Consider the following 26554-nt stretch of genomic DNA (forward strand, 5'->3'; position numbering starts at 1 on the left):
TTGATTGTGTTTACAGAAAGGGAAGTTAAGCTAATGCAGAAGAAAAATATGTAGTGCAAGAAAACTACTTCAGAAAATAAAAAGAACAAAAAAACTTTTAAGAGAATTATGAGTAAACTTTGCTGAAGTAAGCTTTTCAAAATTTTTTTTAAAAAAATTATCAGAAAGTTTAACTAGCATAATCAATTACCATTGTAGTAATCTTGAACAGAGAAAACAAAACAAAAGCAGATCATAGTCATGAAAGATTATGAATGATTTTGAACACTCTTTCTCATTAATAATTTCCATTATTTCCATTTGCAAAATCACAAAATTAATGTCAAATTTTAAACTTCATCTAGATATTCTCAAATTAACTGGGAGACACATGGAACACTATATGACAAACCCTCCCTTGAGTCTCTGTTGGTTTCCTGAAAGTTCAATTTATTCCAATTCAAAATACTGTCACTCTCATTTATTCTTAATTCTTACATTTCAGTTTAGAAGCTCACTGTCTTGTAAATTCATGTATATGCTGTCCTGCCTATAGTGCATCAGATGTCCTGTAATTATATTTTTACAAATATTTGTAGATTGGGTTGGCACACTGCCACAATTAGTACTGCTGTCACCTCACAGATTCATGGGTTCAAATCCCACACCTTATTGTTGTCTATTGGGGGACTGAATGTTCTCCCCATATTTGTGTGACTTTTCCTCCGGGTATTCTGGTTTTCTTTCCAGAACTCTGAAGACAAGCATGTTAGGTTCACTGGATATTCCATAGTTTCTTTTTGTAAGTGTGACATGGATCTGTGATTGACTGGTGCTCTGTCCAGGGTGGTTTCCTGCTTTGTAACCAGTACTGCTGGGACAAGCTCCAGTCCCGTGACACTGAATTGGATTACCGTAAGTTTTTTTTAGAGTAAGATGAGATTTCTAGATGATTTTGGTGAAGTTGTAAGTAAGTAAATGAGTTTTAAAATATACAAGACTGCTTGCAGAACATGACAGCTTTTGAGTTTTGCATGTATCCATCTGTTTCCTTTCTTTTTCATCTAGTACAGGCTTACAGGGTGCCTTTGTCTATCCCAGAAATGATGTGTACAAAGTGGAAACTAACATGCAACATGTCATCACATTCTGGCACCATGATTATTGAGTATAACAACCTTACCTCAAAACTTCCTTCTTCCTTACCTAAATAATTTCAAAAAATACAAAGAACTGTTGTTTGAATATCTGTGACTTCGTTTTTTAACATTATTTTTCCTCAACATTGAATGTTCAGGTGTAATAAAGCATTCTTTTCACTGCACTCTAAGCTCAGTAGTATTGCCTTTATGGAAGAGTAGTTAAATAAAAATGTAATACATGAAATACAAACTTGGCAATTGTTAAAATGCAAAACAAAATATCATATTCTCACACTTCTGTTGAAGTAAACCCTTACCCCACCTAAATGTCATTCACTGATGATCTTGCAGCAATAATAGGCGTACAGTAGAGCAGAAATGCACACTTCTTTAAAAATATACTGCACATTTTGCAAGTCTAAAAACAGACTTGAACATGTGACTTCCCTGAGATTTTGAAGGGTATAAGACAGAAATATTTGCTATGTTAAATATTCCAGACCAACTCATATGAACATCCTGCTTCCAGTCAGTGAGTGAACCTCTGTCTGCTTCATTTAAGGAGGTGGGTGGAAACTAGAATCGGACAAAGAGGATACAAAGAGGTTATGTAGACTCCATGCAGTCAGTGCCCACAGCAGACTTACTAAATTTGTGAGGCTGCAGCACTAGTCATTGAACTATGGAGGTGCTTAGTGCTACCTGTGAAATATTAAATTAATTCACTTGTCAAAATGTTATGGTAACCCAAAGGTTAACTTTTAAGTGGAGACCAAATACTTTTTCACTCTTTTAACTGCATTATATACTAATAATACCGAAGACTGAGCTACAAGAAGAGTGAGGCTGAGAAACTGTTTTGAAATGTAGGATAATCACAGCCTAAGCTGCATTTCGAACTGTTTAAGGCACATCACACCAAATATGTGTAAAATGTCACCATGACATAATATGTAAATAACTGCAGAACAGTACTGCAGTAATTAACTTTGTTGCCTCACAGAGCTAAGGACCTGGATTTAATTCCCATCTGGAAATTAGGAACTCAGGTTTCTGCCCACGTTATAAAGATATATGTGTTAGTTTAACGGGCAATTTTAAATTCTCCTTGTGCAATTCTAGTGAGTTCTGCAATAAAGTGGCATCCTATCTAAGGATAGCTCCTGTCTTGTGCCCTGCTCCACTAAAAAAAAATTTTGAATGGAAAATGGACGAGTTCTTTAGTAGAAATAAAGCAATATTTAAGATCAAAGCTTAAACATAATGATAATGTAGGTTTATAATTATTTGAAATTAATATTTTATTTCAGAAATGTACTGCTGTGTAGTCTATAAAATATCTAGGTGCAAATAAAAGCATCAATTTATAATTAAAAAGGGCATCCCTGCTGGCAGAAGTTACTGAGATAAAAGAATTACCATAATGAAAATGGGAGGAAAGAAGTACTCCCAAAGAACCCTAACAAAGCATTTAGACACACATTGTCAGGGAAATAGGAAATGAAATGGGCAGGAATACTAGTGCAAGAGAAAGCGAGTGATAGCAGGGGGGTGTCTGATCTCATTCTCCAAGGAAACTGGAAGGCAGGCAGGCAGACAACCCATCTATGCACAGCGGATGCACCGAAGCGCATGCGCACTGCGCCGCGGCGCCCCAGAGTCAGTAGGTGGCACCCAAACACAACCTGTAAACTAAACTTGCTCTAATCCACTGTGCCGGCAGTCTGTGTGGCATGTTCAATTATGATTCCTAACAGTAAACGATGTCTACCTAACGACACAGAACAACAAAGACGAGACCGCATAAATAAAAACAATAAACGGAGGCTCCTACAACGCGCTACAAAAACACCACACACAAAGAAGTCAGGCTCCAGACAACAAAGACGAGACCGCATGGATAAAAACAATACACGGAGGCTCCTACAACGCGCTTCAGACACACCAGAAGCAAAGACATCACGGCTCCACAATGAAAGAGCTCAACTAACGGAAATACAAAACGAGCCCGTATGGATAAACACAATGAACGAGCACGCCCACAACGCGCTTCTGACACAGCAGAGGCAAAGGAGGCACGGCTCCAAATGGAAGGAGCTCAACGATTAGTAATACAAACACAAGCCCGTATGGCTACGACCTGTAAACGAGCCCGTATGGACAAAAACAATGAACGAAGGCACCCACACAAAGAAACCGCTTTAATACAAATATTAAATGAAAACTTTACCATGGCTACGACCTGTGAACTAAACCTGAGGTAAAGCATGCACGCCAGGTTGTACAGCCGCCCGAACGCGACCGCCCACACCACCGCATATCACACGATCGTTTAGTAATGTGGCCCTCCATGCCCGGATCCGCCGCCATGGTCACTTCAGCACGCGAATCACAGCCATAGAAAAACAAAAAAGAGACTGCATGAATAAAAACAATAAACGAAGGCGCCTACAACGCGCTTCTGAAACACCAGAACCAGATGAGTCACAGCTCCAAAAAGAAACTGCTTTAGTACAAATATGTTTATTTAATTAAATGAACTTTCCCAGGACGCACCCACCCTCCATGATATTTCATCCCTCCAAATATCGGAGGGAACAGAAAGTGATTGCCATTCTTGGATTTGCGATACTTTCGAGAATCGCGGGCTTGCTATTGAAAAGAGAAAGGTCATGAAAGCCTGGCGAGAAAGAACTAAGACCTCCTGGCTGAAAGATAGCAGTATAGAATGCCTAGCTAGGAAAGGGAGCCGGGTTACCCATTTAAGAGTAAGTCAGAAGCACTGGTAGGTCAATGGTGCTCACTGGCTCAGTCTCTGGGGAGCAGCACACACAAACTGTTTGATTTAAAAGACTCCAGGGGCCATCAGATAAATTTCTAGATTGTTGTTTCACTAAACATAAAGTGTACTCAAATTTCCTGGATACACCCAGGAGTAAGCAAGAATGGAGGATTCAGTTCTGCTTCAGGCCACACTGCACGATGAAGCCAGACTCAGGAGAAGAGTTGGTACAGTAGTGGGAGAAGGGTGGAGTTGGGAGAGAGAGGGAGACAGAGAGGGTAATACAAAAGATTTGCTGTACTGGTGAGCAAATGGGAGAGTCACCCCACCAGACAGGGTCCCAGCTTATTTAGGGTAGGTAGCCGAAGAGGCAGATTACTTTGTTTATAATATCGTTTCATGCATTACCTTCTTCCTTATTTAATATATTTTGTATAATAAACAAAGCTTTTTTATTTCTGAGGCTTTTTGGCATTATTCTGCATGTAAAGGTGTAGCAAAAGTGCAATCTTTCCTATTATATCTATTAATTTTTTGGATCTACCTTTTCCATCAAATAATCATTAAATAAAATTGTTTTCATGGGATATACAGTATGTCATTACTAAAACTATCTGTTTGCTATATAACTTACTGACCATTTTTTATGTACATCCAATGTGTCAAATTCAGGAGGTCCTGAGGGGGTCTGAGCTCCTTTGTTTAACCCTTTGGTCTCCTTGAAAACCAAAATTGTGTGGGTCTTTCAAAATACATTTTAAACATTTTTTGTTTATTTTATTGTCCATTACTGGGTTTTTAAGAATTCATTGTAGGCAGCTGGAAGACAGCACACAAAGTGAAGCGGGTAATTTGACAAGCTTCAGGAGGATAAAAAAAGATATTAGAGACTTGAGGAAAAAGTATCAATAGAAGCCCTATGCAGCTGCCCTTGCCTTGGTCTCAGCAATGCACTACTATGCTAATTTTCTTCATAATTTTAAACACTTGGATTGTGTCTCCTCTTAATCTTAAAATAGTTAACTCCTTCAGTCTTTCCTCAAAGCTCGTGTCGCTTGATTACAGATTGAGCCTAGTTGCTCTGCTCTGATCTTTTTCCACTGCTGCTACATTTTTTAATAATATGGAGACCAAAACTTATTACATAACTTTAGCATTGGTTCATGACTTTGAATTACAATCATCTGCATGATGGCATAGCTATTTTTGTGTTGCATACATAGTGTCTTAAGTGCGTATGTGTCAAAAAAAAATCTGGATGTTCAGTGCGATACTGGTCAGAAGTACAACATGTCGTGGTTTTTGCTTTAGATTGTGTCTCCATGTATGATGCAGTTTGTCTACCTAAAATACAATTTCCTAACTGATCGCATTCTCCATAGCTAATTTATTGTATAGTCCACAGTACGAAAATAAGATTTCAGCACTCAGCTGATAACTGGAGCACTACTGAGACCTCCTGAGTACAATGGGTATTATGCACACTGGGCACACCTATATATGGGCAAGTCATTACCTCATTTTCCTAAACACTATGAATTAATTTAGGTATGTAATCAACAAGGTATTAAAAGTGTGTCAGAGAGGGAGATTGTACTTAATATTAACTTTAGTGATTTCCATACTTATTACAATGTAGGTGGTGAGTGATCTCTATTCTAAACAGTTTATTGCATCTCACAATGATATTGTGAAGAAATGATCGGGGAGGCTACTGCATTAAGATGAATGCAGTATCATATTTCTGGAAATTTTACAGGCCTTTCTTAGGCATATAGTATGCAGTATTATCCTGTTAAAAAAAGCCACAGTATACTGTATGTATATACTGGTGCCAGGAAGGAATTCAAGTGATCAACAACATTGTTTGGAGATTTATTTTGCATTGAGATATCGCTCATGTAAATGAACCCAATGAATGCCACAAAAATACTTCCCAAATTATACTAAACCTCCATCACTAGACTTCATTGTTGACACCTGACAGGGTGGATCCATGGGCTCACAGGATTTATGTAACATGTGGCTTCTCTTACTCAGAAACTTGACTCATTAGATTAAATTTAGATTTGATAGACAACTGAAACATCATCTGCATACTGCCACTGACTGTTGTAAGTCGCTCTGGATAAGAGCGTCTGCTAAATGATGTAAATGTAAATGTAAATGACAAGACTGGAACTTACTTGTGTCATTGCAATGTATAATCCCCTAACTTCTTTAACACGTTTTTATATTCTGAAACACCTTTTGCACCCTTCCAGAATTATTGTTATCTTTATCTCACAGTTTACTTACAAAAAAATTTCACAACAACAGAATAATATTTAAATACACTAAATAAGCATGAAAAGCATGGGGCTTTCAGACTATTTGTAAAACTTGAAGTTAGAACACGAGCAAAACAATATGACATCTCATATTCAACACACTTCCTCATTTATCCTTCTCAGATTTTCATCTGATTTTACCACAAGAAGCTGGTTTAGGAGGAAGCCTCTTCATCGGTTTACCAGTAACCAGAGAGCCAGCTATGACCTGAGGGAACGAATTTGCATTGGAAGTATGACAGCAATGGAGACCGCTGTCTACCAGAAAGTCCCTACAGATGAAGCAGAAGCCCAGATGCTGGCCAGTGCTGACCTTGATGACATGAAAAGTAAGAAACTTTCAAAGTATTGTCAGATTATAGAGCTAATTGAGATAACTAACTAAATTACTTTAGTTTGTCAGACAGAATGATTATTTGACAATGTTTTCTCATCAAAACTGTCATGGCTTGCAACAAAGAGTGCTCTAACCCCAATGTACAAACTACTTTTATTTCTTAATTGAGTATCCAGAGGTAAATAAATTGATATGACACATTCTGATAACCAGTAGTTCCCACGGTATGGTAATGGATGTTTTTTAAATGCTAGGGATTTTCTTTTTTGATTTTTTTTACTTCTTTGCATTACAAGCTGCCATCCAAAATACAGTATAGGCTATTGCTAATAGAGCTATTAATATGTTCACAGATTAAAGCCTAAAAATAAAGTTGCTCATATGCAAAACAACTGTAGACAAGATAAGACAGTAATTTATTTAAGAGCATATTTTTCAAACAAATGCCCACCATCGAAAATGTCAAGTAAATATTTATATCGGAAATATTTAATGCCTTTTCTTTTACAACAAAGGTGTATTTGAGAATCTTTAATTATAATTATCCATCACTCTTCATAACAACTTTCACCAATTGATGATTGTGGAAAACAATTCTTTTTTCCAGCTGGTACAGTGAAAAAATAGTCCATTGATGGAATATTAGCACCCCAAAGCCATTTATGGCAAAAAGGGTTATTGCTAATTAACTTAATAATATCTTTGGTTGACTGCAGCAGACTGACAATGATGGAGAAGAATAAGTTAACTGCATTCAGCCTTGCAAAACAATGGGTCCAAGCGCAGTGAGGTAGCAGTGTTATTGTTATGAACATCAGGATTTTTTCCAGAAAAGTTCTGACTGACAATTTCTAGTTAATTTGGTGGAAGAGGTTAAGAGAGCAGTGTAAAAGAGAGGTCAGATGTAGCCAAGTTCAAAACACAATTAATTAATAGATGAATTACGAAGATTAAAGGCGTTTGCTAAATTCATAGTCAAGAAACAAAACTTTTTTTTAAAACATTTTATTGAATCTATTAAAATGAAATAATTTTCCATACAAGCAAGTCAAATATTACAAAACTAGGTTCAAATCAAATCAACCCCCAACCATGAGAAAGAGACAGAGTAAAACTTTAATAGTAGGAAAAATAAATAAATAGAATAAAAAAGGGAAGAGAATCTGCTTCCTCAATCTAAATGCTTATTCTAAAATGTTATTGATTAGATCCTGCCAGGTTTTAAAAATGTTTTGCACAGATCCTCTAAGTGAGAATTAGATTTTTTTCCAGTTTCAGGTAATGTATAACATTAGTTACCCACTTACTTAAAAGAGGAGAGTTAGGATTCTTCAAGTTGAGCAAAACAAGTCTACGTGCTAATAGTGAAGTAAATGCAATTGCAGTTTATTTGTCCTTCTCCACTTTAAGCCCATCTGGGAGTACAGCAATCACAGCTGTTAATGGGTTAGGAGGGATTGTGACACCAAGGCTGTCTGAAAGGCATTTAAAGATTTTGGTCCAAAATGATGTTAATTTGGTGTAGGCCCAATGAGGCTGGAGTTTGGTTGCAACGTTTGCAGGTTGGAACTTGCCCTGAAAACATTTTGAACAATTTTAAACAAGACAGATGCGCTCAATAGATCATTTTAACTTGAATAATTGTATGCTTTGCGCATTTGGAGCTAGAGGTCAAGAAACAAAAGTTGTAGCCATGATTTTCTTACTAGATTAATGCTCATAAACAAAGGTTTCTCACTAAGTTTTTCTTTAATCATTTCAACAAAGTTAACAGTATTACCTGATATGTCCACCTTGATATCATGGGTTACATTCACATGTATCATGTGCTGAACAATCTTGTAGTATCATGGAGACATGGAACATTTTGATGGCCATGACAAACTAACATAACTGACAGTTATTTATTCTGTTACAATGCCAATTGATTATTATGTATACAACATTTTAGAAGTCCAAAACTTTTTTTTTAAATTGTCCACTCTTTAGAACCAAGGTTATGCAAGTACCATGTGTTGTTTTTTTATACTACTAGTTGGTGTAGTAGCAAAGCAGTAGGCGTTCTTAATGTATTTTTGCAACCTTATTATCATGGATTCAAGAGCTCCAACAGTTCATCTGCTTCCCGTTTAAAAAACTGCAGGAAATGCCTTTCTAAAACATGTTAACTACTGGTTTCTACATGAGAGCCATGTTAAGCCCCCTATAGTCTGTGTCTGTGACTCAAAGATAATTAAGCACCTAGCAACAAAATGACTTTATATAAAAAGCAAACAGCTGAGGTGGCATTAAAACCGTTACATAAATGTTAGATTTACACCCACAAATGTTGTATACCTAGATTGTTGTAATGCACTAAAAATTGTATTCTGAAATGTACTTTCCCTGTAATATCACTTTGATGTATTAAACTGTTGTTCTGTCATAATGTATTTGGATTTTGTAGGCAAAAATCACTGTAGTTGTAGTATACCTCATTTCACAGCATTATATTTAACTTCCTTTGCACTGATTCAGCCTTAATTTAGATCTAGACATAGATGAGAAATGCTAATTGGTGTAAAATGTATAATTTACATAATTTTTAAAAAATTGTTTAGCTTCCTTAAAAATACAATGTTTATGTTTTTACCTGGGATTCCAGCTTGAATGTTTATTGAATGCTGCATTGAGGGTAACAAGAGCCTAGCTTCTGATTATTGAGCTTAAATGTATCATCTGCCATTGTAGAGTCTAAAATCATTTTGATTCAAATCTTACGTATCTAGTTATTACATATTAACTAAAGATCTTTGCATTCACAAAAAAAAATACTCACCTTTGAAAGAGTGGCTAGCACTATTTTGGAATAAACGCATAAATGAGTAGGTGCTGGTTTTTCTCTTTGCATTGTATTTGTTCCCTTTTATGAAACAATATGAACAGTTGTGTCATTTGTTATGGTGCCATCTTTGTTTCTTTTGACTCTAACAAACTAGAATCATAACAATCCCAGTTCTGTAAATTTGTTCCATTATGGCTAAATAGAAAGCTGATGATACTTGCACTGAGAAAAAACAATGACATAGATCAGTCCTGGAGGGCCGCAGCGGCTACAGTTTTTTGTTCCAACCCCATTGCTTAATTAGAAAACAATCCTTGCCAATAACAGATCTTATTTAACTTCATGGCAAGTTAGTGTTTTAGCTCTTCCATGTCAGTTCATTCATGGATCTCAGATGTTTTCCTCTCTGAGAATATCCTTCAAATGATTTGAAGCCTAAAACAGATGAGTAATTTTAAGTCCTTCACTTTTTTCTCTTCAGTTTCCATCTAAGTATTTAATTAAACTAAAGAGTGCACTATGAATAAACACAAGTGTAAATGGAGACAAGCTAGATGGGGAACTGCTGGTTCCTTTGTCTTTTGCATCTTATTGCTAATAAGGGGCAATTACAAATAATGAATTCAGCTGTTTAATACCTCAATAAGCGAATAAGGGGTTGAAATCTGAACAAGCGAGACAACTAAAATGACGCCAAAATATGTTGTTTGTGCAGTAAGTGCTTTATCAGCAATAATTGACTTTTCCTTATGTAAATGTATCGGAATTAATCTTTCAGGCACTGGGCCCTCTGGGACTGACGTTGCTTACCACTGACATTGATGTTATGATACTCCTTTTCATGACAAACTCTGCATTGTCACATTGTTCTGAAAAATATACCTTCCTTGTGGTGGTGAAGGTGGAGGTTAGTGCTGAGGTCTCATCGATCCAGTGTCCTGGACTCAAATACTTGTGGTCACTTTCTGTGTGGACTTTGGTTGTTCTCCCCTTGTCTGTGTAGATTTTCTCTAGGCACTCAGTTTTTCCCCAGCATCCCTAAGATGTGTGTGTGTGTAAGGCACTTCTAACTCAGCCATGTATGACTATGGGTGACTGAATAACTTAATGGTGCCCTGTCCAGATGTGGTTTCAGCCTTACAACAAGTGCTGATAGCCTAGGCTCTTGTCTTCCATGGCTCTAAAACATATTAATTGTGTTTGAGATATTTTGTCCTGTTATAAATGTTTTGTTATTATATGTGGTGTTAGTTATTATGCTCTTGATCTTGTGCTGCCAATATTAAGCACTCTGCCTTTTCAGCCCTGACTTTTACAGCCATCTAAAGGTCACTCTGTAATCTACTTCATATCATGATCATTGTAGACCAGACCATGAAGTGCCTTTGATTTTAACTTATAGAACTGATTTTTTTTAATCGGCAATTGGAAGCTTTAATGAGCTTAAATCAACACTGAGCTTAGTGTATTTGTTTGTCCCCTTAGCACCAACTAGAGATTTTTTTCCTCTGATCATAATAAGATAGTACTTATCCTTAGTAACTTTGTAACTTAATATTATACCGATTAATTTATCATTAGCTTGCTTATCGTCTTTGAAGGGGATGACTACATTCTACACACTGTTCTTAGGCTTCATGCGCCACTGCTTTTTCAGTTCATCTGCTGGATTTCTTGACATCTCTAGTTAGTTTTTTTGAAGATTAACTGTAGTATTGTAAATGTTTGTTGTCGAGTGTCTGTGGACTTGTTTTCTTGATTTTCAGGTTATTTTCTATAGTTGTTCTGATCATGTGGTTTTACTTTGCTGATCTTTTAGTTCTCACTGTTGAAGCTTAAATAACTGTAGACCCCATGCCTGGCCAAAGTTTTATATCTAAGTTTCTATCAGCTTAGCATGTGTGATTAATTCAAAATTTTAAGTCAAAGTCTGTATTTTACGCTACTTCATTTCAAGTGTGATATTTTCTGAGTCTTGCAATAATTTAAAATGTATTACATATGTTCGGAATAGTGTTTAAAGCCATAATATAATTTTTTCTTCTCTTTTTAGGTATTTTTAATACCATCTTATAATGACAAGTTAATTTTTGTATCCTCACTTTATTTTGCACCACATCTGAACTTGCATTACAATTCTGTTCAAACTGCATCTGAATTTCCCCATTAGATTAAAATAGTTTATCTAATCTGATCTAAAAGGATGTGGTAAGATACGTAAGAGATAAACAGGTTCACTGTCTTGTACATTAATAAAGGGTGTGTGATTGACTGATAGTTTTAAATACCTTACTAACTTTCTTTTCAGGTAAAGATGCAGAATATCAAAGCTTTTGATCAGAAGTTTTTAAGTTTATGTAGACCAGGTACTTTCCAGTTTTGTGCAAATTCTTTCTTATCTTCTTTGATCATGAAAATTGAGGAATATTTACATATTTCCTGTATAATTTGTTTTTGTTTTTTTCTTGTCAGTTGATCAAAGAGGGCTTGATGCTATGTGACCTATGATTCTCAAGAACTTTTCTCCAAATATCTTTCTTTGATAATTGAGATAGCAGTTATTTCACAAGGCTTTGTTCAGAAATTGAAGAGCATCTTTTCATTCATTTGAATGGATTAATTTGAGATTTCCCTACTGAAAAATGACTTCTGGTTGGTTCTAAATCCAAATACTTATTGGGTTCTACATGCAATACTGATTTAGAGACATTGGCATTTTTATCAACCGAAAGCAATTACACCTCTAGTTGCTTGAGACCAACCTGTTCTGAGACATGTCACTTTAGTTTGTATTCCCTGGCATGGCTTCATGTCTCAGATTCATTACAAAGCATCTGTTTGTCTGTGTGTCTGGTAGGGCGCACTAGCCTTATGTATGGAACAGATTTACAGTACTGTCTCAAAGTCACAACCACAACAAAATCACCACCAACACCGCAACAAAAAGCAATCATGACACAAATATTAATTTTGTACTTGTCTTGTATTAAAGAATCACTCAGTGCATAATCCATTTCAGGAGCCACTTCTGGGAGACACAGATAAAAGTTGACAGAAATGAACACAGTAGTTAGCTGATATGCCCCAGCTTTTATCCTCTCCAAGAGCTGTCAGAGCACTCCAAAATTTGGAGGGTGGTAGGTTACAGAGGGCCACAATTCAAAAGCTTACGGTTCAATAGGTGCTACAGTTGTTTTATTCTCAAGTGCCAAGCTGTGGTAATGATTTTTATAACTTTAAGATAATATTTGGTGTCATAAAACAGTCAGTGTTTAAATAGTACCTTTCTCCCCTTTAAGCAGAAATCTCTGGAACAAGAACAGCTATTCTCTTAACAGAGTCCAATGGATTTTTTCTCAAAAGCAGATACAGAATAATAGTGAAAACAAAAAACAATAATGTTTAATAATAATAATAAAATATATTGTATACTCTATATTAAAGATAAGTGTTTTCCTCCTGGAGCAAGGGACTTCCATTTAGCCATCTGTTTTTATACCCCTTTTTTCATTACAGAGTTGTAGGCACCTAGAATCTATTTCAGCACTGTGAAACAGCCTTAAATGGGATGACAGGCTATTATTCAAACTCAGAACCTTACTCACTTGTTGTGTATCAGGCCAGTTTACTAGTACCAAGCAGCCTAACAAAGAAGTCTTTGGATTGCGTGAGGGAACTTGGATCACCTTGAAAAACCCATATACACACGAGAGGAGTGTGCAGCCTTCACTGTGACATATAACAGACCAGGAATTAAATTATTGCTCTTGTGTCTGTCCGATTGCACAAAACAAATCCCCCTCTCTAGACGCCCCATCCTCCTAAACTTCTAAGAGCTGCTTTGCTACTCTTTTCTTTAAAAAGATAGATCATTTAATAGTTTTTTATTTCTTTCTACATTTCTTATTTCTTTCTTTTATAGGACAAATAGCTGTCTTCTCTGATATTTTATACAGTGAATAAGCAATTTTTTTGACACCCTATATTTGAAACTGCTTGTACAGTTTATAAAGTGGGAAGTGACAAACAGACCACTCGTCTCCTTTCTGCTCTGTGATTTTTCATTGTAATTATTAACATGCAGCTTGTGTGCATGGAGCCTGTTTAATTCAGTCCTCATGGATAGTGACAGCAATACAAACATATAAAATATAGTGTACAATCAGCCCTGCTAATCTTTACTTGCAACTGGGCCAATTGTCAAATGTCATACAATGAGAAATAAATAAAATAAGGAATAATAATGTGCATTTACAATCAAAAAACATTTTTTCCTATTCTTAGTAGCATTTCTATAGCAAACATAAAAAAGACTAGCTCTGGCTTTAATCTGGCTTTGTAATATAATTCTTCTTCTTCTTCTTCTTCTTATTATTATTATTATTATTATTATTGATTTGGTAAACACCATTTCCCAAGAAGATTTACAAATTTGAGATGCATTACAGCAGTTTACATGTGTACTCTAGTAACTCTAGTACAGACTGATTAAGTAACTTGCGCTGGACTACATGGTAAGGTGTGAACTGATTTGACAACTTTTTGGCTTAAAGTTAACTGCTACTACATAGGCCCACATTTTTTATAGTTTACTGGTTTAGTAACAATAGTAACATTCATTGAAGCATAATTAAGCATTTTTATCAAGTCTATATGTAGTAGATTTACAGATATTTAACAATGACATGGTGGCTCTGTTGTTAGTACAACAATTTTACGGCTCAGTGCTGCTGACTTTGATCGCTGGCTTGATCAATGACTGTGTAGTTTACTAAATCTCTCCATTGCCTACGTGTTTATTCTCCAGTTACTCAGTTTTCCTTGCACCTACCAAATATGTGCTTGTTAACTTAACTGATTACTTTAAATTGGCTCAGTGTGGGGTGTGTGTAACAGTGCCTGCCAAATTATGCGTAGAGTGTATTAAAGATAGAGACTCTCATGAGGTACCCCATGAAAGGCAAAGATGACTTACAAATAAATAAATTTGGTTGTTTAATAACAAAATAATAATACATAAAAAGGTACTGGGCCTTGAAGATTAAAAGGCACAAAATTAAAAACGGAAATAAGCCAATTTAAACCAGCAGCCTTTCAGGGCCTTCCTAAATAAGTTTTCCCGTAACAGATGAGTATGGTGGCTACTTGGCTGCCTATTACCTTTTGAGTTCATTCTCCTCCTGCCTGCTTGTTCCATCCTATACTTATCCTTCCACCAGAGGACTGCTTAACCTCTGAACTCCACACTGACTGAAATGCGTTATTAAACTGCTGGCCAGAATCCCCTTCAGTGGTCCCATGTGCCACTGCAGTCCTGAATTCTAGCACCTATTGAACAAATCAGGCAAAACCAAGGGGATGTGTCGATTATAATAGATAGTTGTAAGTCATTTTACATGAAGAACCTCTCTGATGCCACCTATCAAGCTAGGGAACTGAGCAATTAATCTCACCTCCACCAACCTCCAAACTTAACCACCCTAGCCACTGTTGTGACTGGAGTATCCTATTTATTTAAGGGACGTAGTGCTCACTGTTTTCAATAGTTCAGTTTTGCTAGTGTAACCACAAGGTTTATTATTGACAAATCATGCCACCAGAGCCTCCAACAGCTTGACTCCTTTCCAGTCTCACATATTTGCCATGTCCACTGCCTCAAATTTCTAGACAAGTAAAGAACAGATAGCTTATTTTTCATTGAAACTGTATGAAAAACTGTGTGATAATGCCTACAAGCATTAGGATTATGCTGTGTTCCATTTGAAGTGGGAAATCGTAATATCTGAGTTCCTATTTGGAATTTTCAACTGGAATGAACCTTTAAGTCATATTTCCAACTCAGAAACTTGTGACTAGTCTGTCAAGGCTGAGTTTGCCCAACTTTAGATCATGATCCAATATGGAGACATACTTTAGTGACGTGTGCTTTAGTGAAAGTTGTAGTATTATACTGTTTATTAGCACTTCTGATTATTTGTGCCTCATTAAATCATATACATAATACTGTCCAACTTCAGTCTGTGGACATGTTACTACAGTGTTTGGATATGCAAAATGCAGATTAATATGTTGTTATCAACTGCAATCACAACAAAGATTTTCCTGGACACATCCATATGGTTTTTCTGAATGTTTTACTGGAACATGGTCAACTCAGGTGTGACGTCATTCAGGTCAGGTCAGGTTGGTTAGCATGCACTGGTACAGCGTGTTGCCGCAGACACCCCCCAGGCAGACACGTGGTCCAGTCGCACCCTCTGGAAATGACCTTCTGTCTGCCACAGCCAAGTGTAACATGGGCGTCACCCATTGGTCTGGTCCAGGCGCTCAGGTCCTCAAAAATGAGGATCCTGTGAGTCAGATAACCCCCTGGGAATTGCACCACATGGCCGTAGTGCCGTGACTGACACTCCATCACCATTCAGGTAATGTGCCTCATTTAGGGCTCTATGAGCAACAGCTCCTTCAATACAAAGTCAAACCATCTGTACCCAAGGGTCTTCCGAAGAGACACAGTATCGAAGGAGTCCAGTCTTCATCTCAGATCACTGGATAGTGTCCATGTCTCGCAACCATATAACAAAATGGGGAGTACCAGAATTCTAAAGACTTGAACCATTGTCCTTTTGCAAAGATCTTGGGAGCGCCACACACCCCTTTCTAGCAACCTCACAACCCACCATGTTATCCCAATCTGTCTACTGTCTTTATAGGAAGAGTCACCAGACACATCAATGTTGCTGCCAAGGTAAGTAAACCTCTCAACATAGTCAACACTTTCTCCACAGACAGACACACTGCCGATTGCTGCGCCTAAGAGGTCATTAAAAGCCTAGATCATGTTTTTTATCCAGGACACTCTCAAGCCCAGACACAGACTCCTCGCTCAGTCTCTCGAGAGCCCCAATCAGAGCCTCCATTGACTCCACAAAGATCACAGCATCGTCAACAAAGTCAAGATCAGTGAATCTTTCTTCACCAACAGATGCCCCACAGCCACTGGACACACAACACTACCCAACACCCAGTCCATGCAAGCACTGAACAAGGTAGGAGCAAGAACACATCCCTAACGAAGCCCAGAATCAACTGGGAAAAATGCAGAGGTTCTGCCTCCACTCATCACAGCACTCACAATACCAGTGTACAGGCTGACCATGACATCCAGAAACATCATTTCCTGATTGAATTTAAACCTAAGACGAGTGCTGTAGTGCTATCCAGGTTTTACCAATATTTTGAAAGTTGTTCAGCAATATAACAATGCACAAAATAACATTCTGGAATCAGGAAGAAGGCATCACAGACAGAATTGAACTTGGGTGTAAGTTTCATATTTCAAAGACATTCAGTTAGGTTGATTGGTAATTCTTTGTAATGTCAATAGGACTGAATGTGGCTCTGAGTTTACTTGTGAAATGTAGATTAAAATTCCATTCAGGGTTGGCATCTTTTTTGCATCCAATTCTGCTTAGATAGGATGAGGATATCATGAGAATGAGAATTTGATCAAATTGATGGATAAAAATAGTGCTGTCTATTGATTTTCATTTATTTCTGTATTACAAAGTAACAGATGTTCTGTCCTGCATAGTTACTGACTACCTCCAGTTTGCTGATTATGAAATGAGGGTTTTATTTATGAAGTAGCATAGCGTACTCTGAGGATAGTTTTACAGTAAATAACATTAAAGGAACACAGGCAACTCTCAGTCGGCTTTAGTTGGCCGGGATTGATTTGTAACGTCATGGAAAATGGACATCAGCCCCAGGATGAAAAGGCATGTAACAATCAAGTCTGTATTGACAAGAGAAAATGGATCTCTTGCATTGTGTGTCTGTTGTGCTCACTGCTTCTCACTCAGGAATGTTATTTTGGTGACAACACAGGAGCAAATTGGGCAGCACGACAAAACATAGAAAAGAGATGCTGCTTCCTGCATAGGATGAAGGTTTAATAGTTTTAGCCATTTTGGATAAATATTAGAAGTGTTTTCAACTAACACAGTTTTTAGATGAAGTAGATGTGTTTTAAAACAAGTTTAAACTGGGAAAACAGGTAAATAATTCTTTAGTAATCAACTATCAACTTTTTTGTTGCTAGAAATTTTTTTTTGCCTAAATTGCCACACTTTTTTATCCGAATGCACCAGAATTTATCTCAGATAGAATCACTCATGAGTTTACCAGATTCAGTTTGCTGACACTACTTCTCAAGTTTGTGAAGAGTGTGAAGAAAGTTTTACAACGTGCCTGCCTACCATATGGTCTCCACACCTGTTTAGAAAATAAAACCCTTGACATTTCTCAGGAGATCATGATGGTTATAGAAGAGGAACAAGAGGCCTTGGTGGATGGATGTAGGGAGGAAGGGGAGAGAGAAACAGAGGTTGGCTGCTTCAGCCTAGAAGGCTTTGAAGATTTTGAAGAATTTGTTCTTGACTTTGAAGAATATGACCTACTTGAAACTATTCGTGCCCACCTGGATATCCCTGAAAGTTACATTTGTAAGTATGACTCAACAACTAAATGTTTATTTTTTAATCACACCATAGTGATACAGTCAGTAGCACAGATGTCTCTTGGATCCAGCATCTTGGTTCTGATTCCTGTGCCTGGGCATTGTCCATGAGCAGCTTGTACATTCTCCATGGGACTGTGTCAGTTTTGCTTCAGGTGTTCTGGTTTCCTCCCACATTCTCAAAGACACACAGGCTAGGTGAACTGGTGATTTTAAATTGGCTCATTGTGAGTGTGTGTGTGTTTGTAATTTATCTGTGTGATGGACATAGCTGTTTCCAGCCTTGTGTCCTGAGTTCCGGGAGTAGGTAATGGCCCCTTCCTATGTGACCCTTATTTGGATTGATTGAGAGTGTGAATGTGATGAGACAAATCTTTTTAGGTTGCTGTCACTGCACAATTTTGGACCTTAGTCTTAGTCCATCAACATGGAGTTTTAATGTTTCCCCTTTATTTCTGCGGGTCTCCTCTATGTATTATATATTCTTCTTTCAATGTAGACGTATGCTGGTAAGTTACTTCTTATGTTCATGGTTGTGAACTGTTAGATGTCAGGTTTGCCTTGGACCAGTCTGCAAAGGAAAGGCTCTGTCTATTGGCAACTATGTTGCCAGTTGGAAGAAAAGACCTTCCCGTTCTGACTGAAATGCCTTTTGTTGAGCTGACCTTTTCCTTATTGCTCTGCCTTCCATCAAAGTTACAAATATGTGCACATAGATGAATTGTTGGGTTTCAGTTATCTTGTTATTTGAGGTGTTTGTGGTTCAGTTTCAGTGGCTTGTTTAGAATCTGATTCCTGTCTGACTTTGGCTAGGATAGAACTCATAAAGGAAATGGATGAACAGTGAAACTCTCATTTAAATTAGTAAAAAATAAATAAAGCATAACAATTCCTTTACTTATGCTCACTGCATTTGAGATTAGAATAAAGTATTAACATCCTTTTAAATCCCAATGGCCTCCAAAAATCATAATTTCTATGGAATAATCAAATAAAAATATCTGTATTAATTTGTATCTGAACAAGTTTACAGCTTAACTGAATAGAACTGTCATATATAATGAATTCAGCTGCTAAAGATTTTCACGGTGGCATAGTGATTACTACTGGTGCCTCATGGGTCCAGAGCACTACTGTCTGTGTAATGTCTGCAGCCCACTTCTGGGTATTCCAGTTATTTCCTACATTCTAAAAACCTGCTTGATATATAGAGTATAGTGCTGTAGAGATAGGCTTCACTCGCAAGTGCAAGCTGGAAAATGAATGAAGATAGCTAAACAAATCTGGTTTTGACTTTTGCATTTTTTGTCACTTTAGAAAGATGTGTTTTTAAAGATACGTAATGATTTCAATATTCTGACTTTGCTCATTCCCCCGATATAAGAAACAGAACATAATTTAAAAAAAGGTCAACAAAATATGTAGAAAATCACATGTAATGTAAGTGAACAATATTGTTTACATGCAGAATATCAAAATTTTAACATAAGATCTTACAGTGAGGGATGCATTCAGTGTCAGCCTTTGTATTTAAAAAGGTATTAGCATTACAGAAAATACATAGATGTGTCAAGTGACTTATTCCAGTACTGAAGGATGTAAATTATGAGGAAAAACACATAGAACCTAAATCATTTCAATCTAATCATGTGACCAACTGATAAAACTAAATATTTTACCAGGTTAAGTAGAGCCATGCAAATGCGTAAATAAGTAAAGTTAAAGGACAAGTTTGGTATTTTTTGACAATCATAATCATGATATAAATGAATTTGCATTGGGAACTTGTGTTTTAAAGTGAAGCATTTTTTTTGTAAATTTTTTAAATACAGTGCCTGTATTTTCAGTTTAAAATAGAATCTAAGGAGCACAAGTCCAAGTGTAAATCAAAAATTTTAAAACTTACCAAATATGTGCACTTTGAGACAAGAAAAACCTTCAGTTTCAGAAATTTGTGAGCTATGTTTATGATAACAAAAGCATATTGTAAGTAATATATTTTATCATAGATCATTGGCACTATTTTTTCATGCAGTAAGTATATGCTCTGGGTCAAAGGGTGACTGTTGTAGGTAAGCAAGAAACCAGGCGCATATGTTAAGTTGCTTATCCCAACATTGCCATTCTACCCACATAATTTGAAAATGTGCATATACAGGATGTGAAAATAAAAGGAAAAAAAGATTCACAGTTTCCATTGACCCCATCATGGTAATTGTTATAATTTGAGGTTACCTCATTAGTTGTCTGTGGCCTTTCTGTAGCTTCAAGCTGCATAGTTTCCTCCTTTTTTTGTCAAATTCTGTCTCTTTTTTTTCTCTCATCTTCATTCTGTTGGAGGTCCTCATTAATTTTATTGTGGTTCATACAGATACGTGCTGTTATTTCAGGAAGATGTAAAGAGGCAGTGCAATCATGAGACAGCAACAGATGTAATTAAGGCAGGCAGTGGACACTGGAGAATGTGAGCTAACTGTCCAGAAACAAATATCAAAATTGTATTGAATGGATCATTTAAGCATTTTAGCACAATTTTTTTTAGAATTGTGTTTTAGCTTCTTCTATCACTAAGGGATGTGCCAAATGCACAACACAGCAGGGATGAGGTTGGGGATAGTCAAAAAAGCCTAAGGTACCAATTGTCAATACACAGAATTTAAGAGAAGCAAGAGAAAAAGATCCTTGCACTATCTAGATTTACCTTTCCTTAGCCGATCTATAAAAGACATTTGTTTTGTTTTAGGAATACATGGATAAACTACTTTCCATGCCACAATTTTGAATAAAGGGTGCACAGTGATGTGACTAACAACAAACATTGTTGAGATAAATAACATGGCCATTAAAATTATAAGAAAATGGTGGTGTCCACAACAAAAACAATCAAAAAATGCTGCAGTGAAATGGCTGTCATAATGATATAATATTTTGAGGAGAGCATAAACATGTATTAAATCTACAGAAGTGTGAAAATAGTAAATAGCAATCCCAAAACTCACATTAGAAAAAATATGATTAAGCAGGGAGGCTCAGTGTATCCTCATTTTCATAACTGGACCTATTGCTGGTATAAAACGGCAGCACAACACATTTCAGCTATTGTTAAGAAGGCTCACCATTGCCTTTACTTCCAATGATGAAACTTAGATTTCTTCATCTTTAACACATGCTACCTTTGAAAGGCAAACAGGAATATTAAAGACATCAGCTATTCCTCACAGTCACTTTTCTCAGTCCTCCCTTTTGATAAATGATGTGTGATGATTAAGACTTTTTAAAGCAAGTAGCTAGATTAAACATGTTCTGACTCTTGAAATAGGTTTACTGGTTAGCTGTAAACTGAATAAACTAGAAATAATTTTGTTGTATAAAAGTTGCTGGATATCATGGCCGGCCTATACACTGGTTCTGTGAGTGCTGTACAGAGTGGAGGCACATCTTCTGCGTTTTTCCCACTTGGTTAAGGGGTTCTTCAGGGGTGTGTTGCTCCTATTCTATTCAATGCTTGCATAGACTGGGTGTTGGGCAAGGTCGTGGGATCCAGCAGCTCTGGGGCATCTGTTGGCAAAGAAAGATTCACTGATCTTGACTTGCTGACAATGCTGTGATCTTTGTGGAGTCAATGGAGGCTCTGATTGGGGCTGTCGAGGGAAAGAGCGAGGAGTCTGAGTGTCTGGGCTTGCGAGTGTCCTGGATGAAAACCAAGATCCAGGCCTTTAATAACCTCTTGGGCACAGCCATCAGCAGAGTGTCTGTCTGGGGAGAAAGTGTCGACGTTGTCGAGAGGTTTACTTACCTTGGCACTGACATTCATGTCTCTGATGACTCTTCCAATGAAGTCAGTAGATGGATTAGGAGAGCATGGGGGGGGGGGGGGTCATGAGGTCACTGGAAAGGGGTGTGTGGCATATCTATGCAAAACTACAAAGGTCCAAGTCTTTAGAGTCCTGGTGCTTCCTGTCTTGCTATAGGGTTGTAAGATATGGACACAACCCAGTGATCTGAAACGAAGACTGGACTTCTTTGGTACTGTGTCTCTTCGGAGAATCCTTGGGTACCACTGATTTGACTTTGTGTTGAATGAGCGCTTATGGAATCCCAAATGACGTATATTACCTGCATTGTGAGGGAGCATCATTTACGGTACTACAGACATGTGGCACGTTCCTCAAGGGTGATCCTTATTGCAGGATTCTCATTATTTAGGACCCGAGTGGCTGGACCAGTCCAAGTGGATGCCTATGTAACACCTGGCTACAGCAGATACAGGGTCATTTCCAAAGGGTGAGACTGGACCACATGTCTGCCTGTGGGGTTGCCAACCAGTATCCCGAGCTGTTCCGTCGTGTGGTGGGTATGGCAACACACTGTACCAGTGCATGCTCCCCAACCTAACCTGACTTGATCTGATTAATATCAAATTTGTGAGTTGTCTTCTTTTGTTTCTGTTTGACTGGTGTCATATAAACGAACCAGAGATTTCAAGAAAAAGTTTGGGGCATTCACCTGTATATTATTCCCTGGCTGCAAATGGGTAAATGGTTGAATTGTTCATAGAACAGAGTCCAAAACAGAACTGATTTTAGGGTGAGAATATGGTGGCTTTAAAGGCCAAGACAGGAAGTAACATCATCAGGAAGTGATGTCGCTGGGACCGGACGTGTTGTCATCAATGGCGCCGGAACCGGAAGTGACATCATTGAATCTGCCAGTGCAAGAAGTGATGTCATCATAGGCGCCATACCAGAAGTGACATCATTATAGGCACCGGAAGCAAGCTGGATTTCCCGTGGATGGTCTGCAGAGGATTGAGAGAGAAAGTCAGTGCAGCTCGCCACCCCCTGGTCTGGCATTGTACTGCTGTTATTCAGGCCCTTTAGCTGCCTCCCAATCGCAAGTGTGTGACGCTGGTCAAAATATTTATTACTTTTATTAATTTGCTTGATTTGAATATGTATGTAAAAAGCAAACACAAATCTATACTAATAAAAGGCAAAGCCCTCACTGACTGACTGACTGACTGACTCACTCACTCACTCACTCATCACTAATTCTCCAACTTCCCGTGTAGGTAGAAGGCTGAAATTTGGCAGGCTCATTCCTTACAGCTTACTTACAAAAGTTAGGAAGGTTTCATTTCGAAATTCTACGCGTAATGGTCATAACTGGAACCTGTTTTTTGTCCATATACTCTAATGGAGGAGGCGGAGTCATGTATCACATCATCACGTATTACGCCTCCTACGTAATCACGTGAAGTGAAAACAAGGAAGAGATTTACAGCACGAGTCAAACGCGGGAACGAAGGTAAATGACATTAATTGTTGAGTGTCTTTTAATACTGTGTAATTGTTGAGTGTCTTTTAATACTTTGTAAGCATACATATTAACAGATGTGCAATTAAACGTGTGCATTTACGGGGTGATTTCTCAGGCTTAAAGCTCGAAGTGATCACTCGAGTGAAGGCAGCTTCACAAAAAAAACAGATCCTTAACAAACTGTTATTGGTATATTTTCCCTCAATTTTAAAAGGTTTTCTTCTTAATAAAAATTTAAAAGCAGAACTTCGTCGGTGCGAACTGTGGGGATTTGAGCGACTGACGCATACAGACATATTCATGATTGTAGGTACTTCGGAAAGAAAGCACCGTGTAAACCTAAAGTTTAAATTAAGTTCATAGACCTACAAAAGGTTGCCATTGATTTCAGGCAAGATTGCTTTTCTCCTGTACAACTATACGTTGCATTCTCAAGAGTGTGCTTGCACGGCTTGGTCATATTACAACCGGAGTGCTGAACTGACAACGTGATATACAAACAGAACAATTGTAAAAACAGGATTAAATAAAAAGGCTGCTTCCGTTGGCAAAGCAATGAAAAAGGAAGACCTTATATGACGTTCGTTTATAAAACAGCGGAGAGGCTGTGTGAAGTCAGCTTCACAAAAAAACAGATCCTTAACAAATTGTTATTGGTATATTTTCACTCAATTTAAAAAGGTTTTCTTCTTAATAAAAATTTAAAAGCAGTACTTCGCCGCTGCAAACAACGGGGATGTAGATAGATAGATAGATAGATAGATAGATAGATAGATAGATAGATAGATAGATAGATAGATAGATAGATAGATAGATAGATAGATAGATAGATAGATAGATAGATAGATAGATAGATAGATAGATAGATAGATAGATAGATAGATAGATAGATAGATGTGCAATTAAACGTGTGCATTTACGGGGTGATTTCTCAGGCTTAAAGCTCGAAGTGATCACTCGAGTGAAGGCAGCGTCACAAAAAAAACAGATCCTTAACAAATTGTTATTGGTATATTTTCACTCAATTTAAAAAGGTTTTCTTCTTAATAAAAATTTAAAAGCAGTACTTCACCGCTGCAAAGCACGGGGATGTATATATATATAGATAGATAGATAGAGATATACATGTATATATATATAGATAGATAGATAGAGATATATATGTATATATATAGATATATATATGTATATATATATATATATATATATATATATATATATATATATATATATAGTTAGAGATATATATATATATATATATAGATAGTTAGATAGAGATATATATATAGATAGATGTATATGTATATATATATATGTGTATATATATATATATATATATATATACAGTGGTGTGAAAAACTATTTGCCCCCTTCCTGATTTCTTATTCTTTTGCATGTTTGTCACACAAAATGTTTCTGATCATCAAACACATTTAACCATTAGTCAAATATAACACAAGTAAACACAAAATGCAGTTTTTAAATGATGGTGTTTATTATTTAGGGAGAAAAAAAATCCAAACATACATGGCCCTGTGTGAAAAAGTAATTGCCCCCTTGTTAAAAAATAACCTAACTGTGGTGTATCACACCTGAGTTCAATTTCCGTAGCCACCCCCAGGCCTGATTACTGCCACATCTGTTTCAATCAAGAAATCACTTAAATAGGAGCTGCCTGACACAGAGAAGTAGACCAAAAGCACCTCAAAAGCTAGACATCATGCCAAGATCCAAAGAAATTCAGGAACAAATGAGAACAGAAGTAATTGAGATCGATCAGTCTGGTAAAGGTTATAAAGCCATTTCTAAAGCTTTGGGACTCCAGCGAACCACAGTGAGAGCCATTATCCACAAATGGCAAAAACATGGAACAGTGGTGAACCTTTCCAGGAGTGGCCGGCCGACCAAAATTACCCCAAGAGCGCAGACCACTGTTAAGCAAAAAGAACATTAGGGCTCGTCTCAATTTTGCTAAGAAACATCTCAATAATTGCCAAGACTTTTGGGAAAATACCTTGTGGACTGATGAGTCAAAAGTTGAACTTTTTGGCAGGCAAATGTCCCGTTACATCTGGCGTAAAAGGAACACAGCATTTCAGAAAAAGAACATCATACCAACAGTAAAATATGGTGGTGGTAGTGTGATGGTCTGGGGTTGTTTTGCTGCTTCAGGACCTGGAAGGCTTGCTGTGATAGATGGAACCATGAATTCTACTGTCTACCAATAAATCCTGAAGGAGAATGTCCGGCCATCTGTTCGTCAACTCAAGCTGAAGCGATCTTGGGTGCTGCAACAGGACAATGACCCAAAACACACCAGCAAATCCACCTCTGAATGGCTGAAGAAAAACAAAATGAAGACTTTGGAGTGGCCTAGTCAAAGTCCTGACCTGAATCCAATTGAGATGCGATGGCATGACCTTAAAAAGGCGGTTCATGCTAGAAAACCCTCAAATAAAGCTGAATTACAACAATTTTGCAAAGATGAGTGGGCCAAAATTCCTCCAGAGTGCTGTAATAGACTCATTGCAAGTTATCGCAAACGCTTGATTGCAGTTATTGCTGCTAAGGGTGGCCCAACAAGTTATTAGGTTCAGGGGGCAATTACTTTTTCACACAGGGCCATGTAGGTTTGGATTTTTTTTTCTCCCTAAATAATAAACACCACCATTTACAAACTGCATTTTGTGTTTACTTGTGTTATATTTGACTAATGGTTAAATGTGTTTGATGATCAGAAACATTTTGTGTGACAAACATGCAAAAGAATAAGAAATCAGGAAGGGGGCAAATAGTTTTTCACACCACTGTATATATATATATATATATATGTGTGTGTATGTATGTATGTGTGTATATGTATGTGTATATATATGTTGATATATGTATATATATGTGGATGTGTATATGTATATATATATGTATATATGTAGATATGTGTATATGTAGATATGTATATATAAGTATATATGTTTATGTATATATATGTTTACATAACCTCTTTAACACACTACTTCTCCGCTGCGAAGCGTGGGTACAGTATTTTGCTAGTGTTAATTTATTCTTTAATACAAAATATCTAATAATAATAATAATAATGTAATTTAGACCAATTCAGAGTCACGAAAGGCCACAGCTCATAACATCAACATTTAGTGCAGTGCTGGAAAGAGCACTTCACAGGAAAGAAGTTACTGGAACTACATGCCTAATTTGCATGTATCTGGAGGAGAATCTTCATGGGATTCAAACTCAGAACGCTGGGTGTATAAGGCTGCTATGCTATTGCACCATCATTATGTTAATGTTATTTATTTAAA

At 37.1% G+C, this 26554-nt stretch overlaps 1 protein-coding gene across 1 annotated transcript in view; it reads left to right on the forward strand.

Moving 5' to 3' along the window:
- The window catches only part of LOC114656143 (anion exchange protein 3), a 313389-nt gene that overhangs the window by 158549 nt on the left and 128286 nt on the right, over positions 1-26554 (forward strand). The window contains 1 exon segment of the mRNA XM_028807571.2: positions 6357-6562. Within this exon segment, the coding sequence (XP_028663404.2) occupies positions 6357-6562 (206 nt within the window).

The sequence above is a fragment of the Erpetoichthys calabaricus genome, chromosome 8, assembly GCF_900747795.2.
Source record: "Erpetoichthys calabaricus chromosome 8, fErpCal1.3, whole genome shotgun sequence".
NCBI classification, from domain to species: domain Eukaryota; kingdom Metazoa; phylum Chordata; class Cladistia; order Polypteriformes; family Polypteridae; genus Erpetoichthys; species Erpetoichthys calabaricus.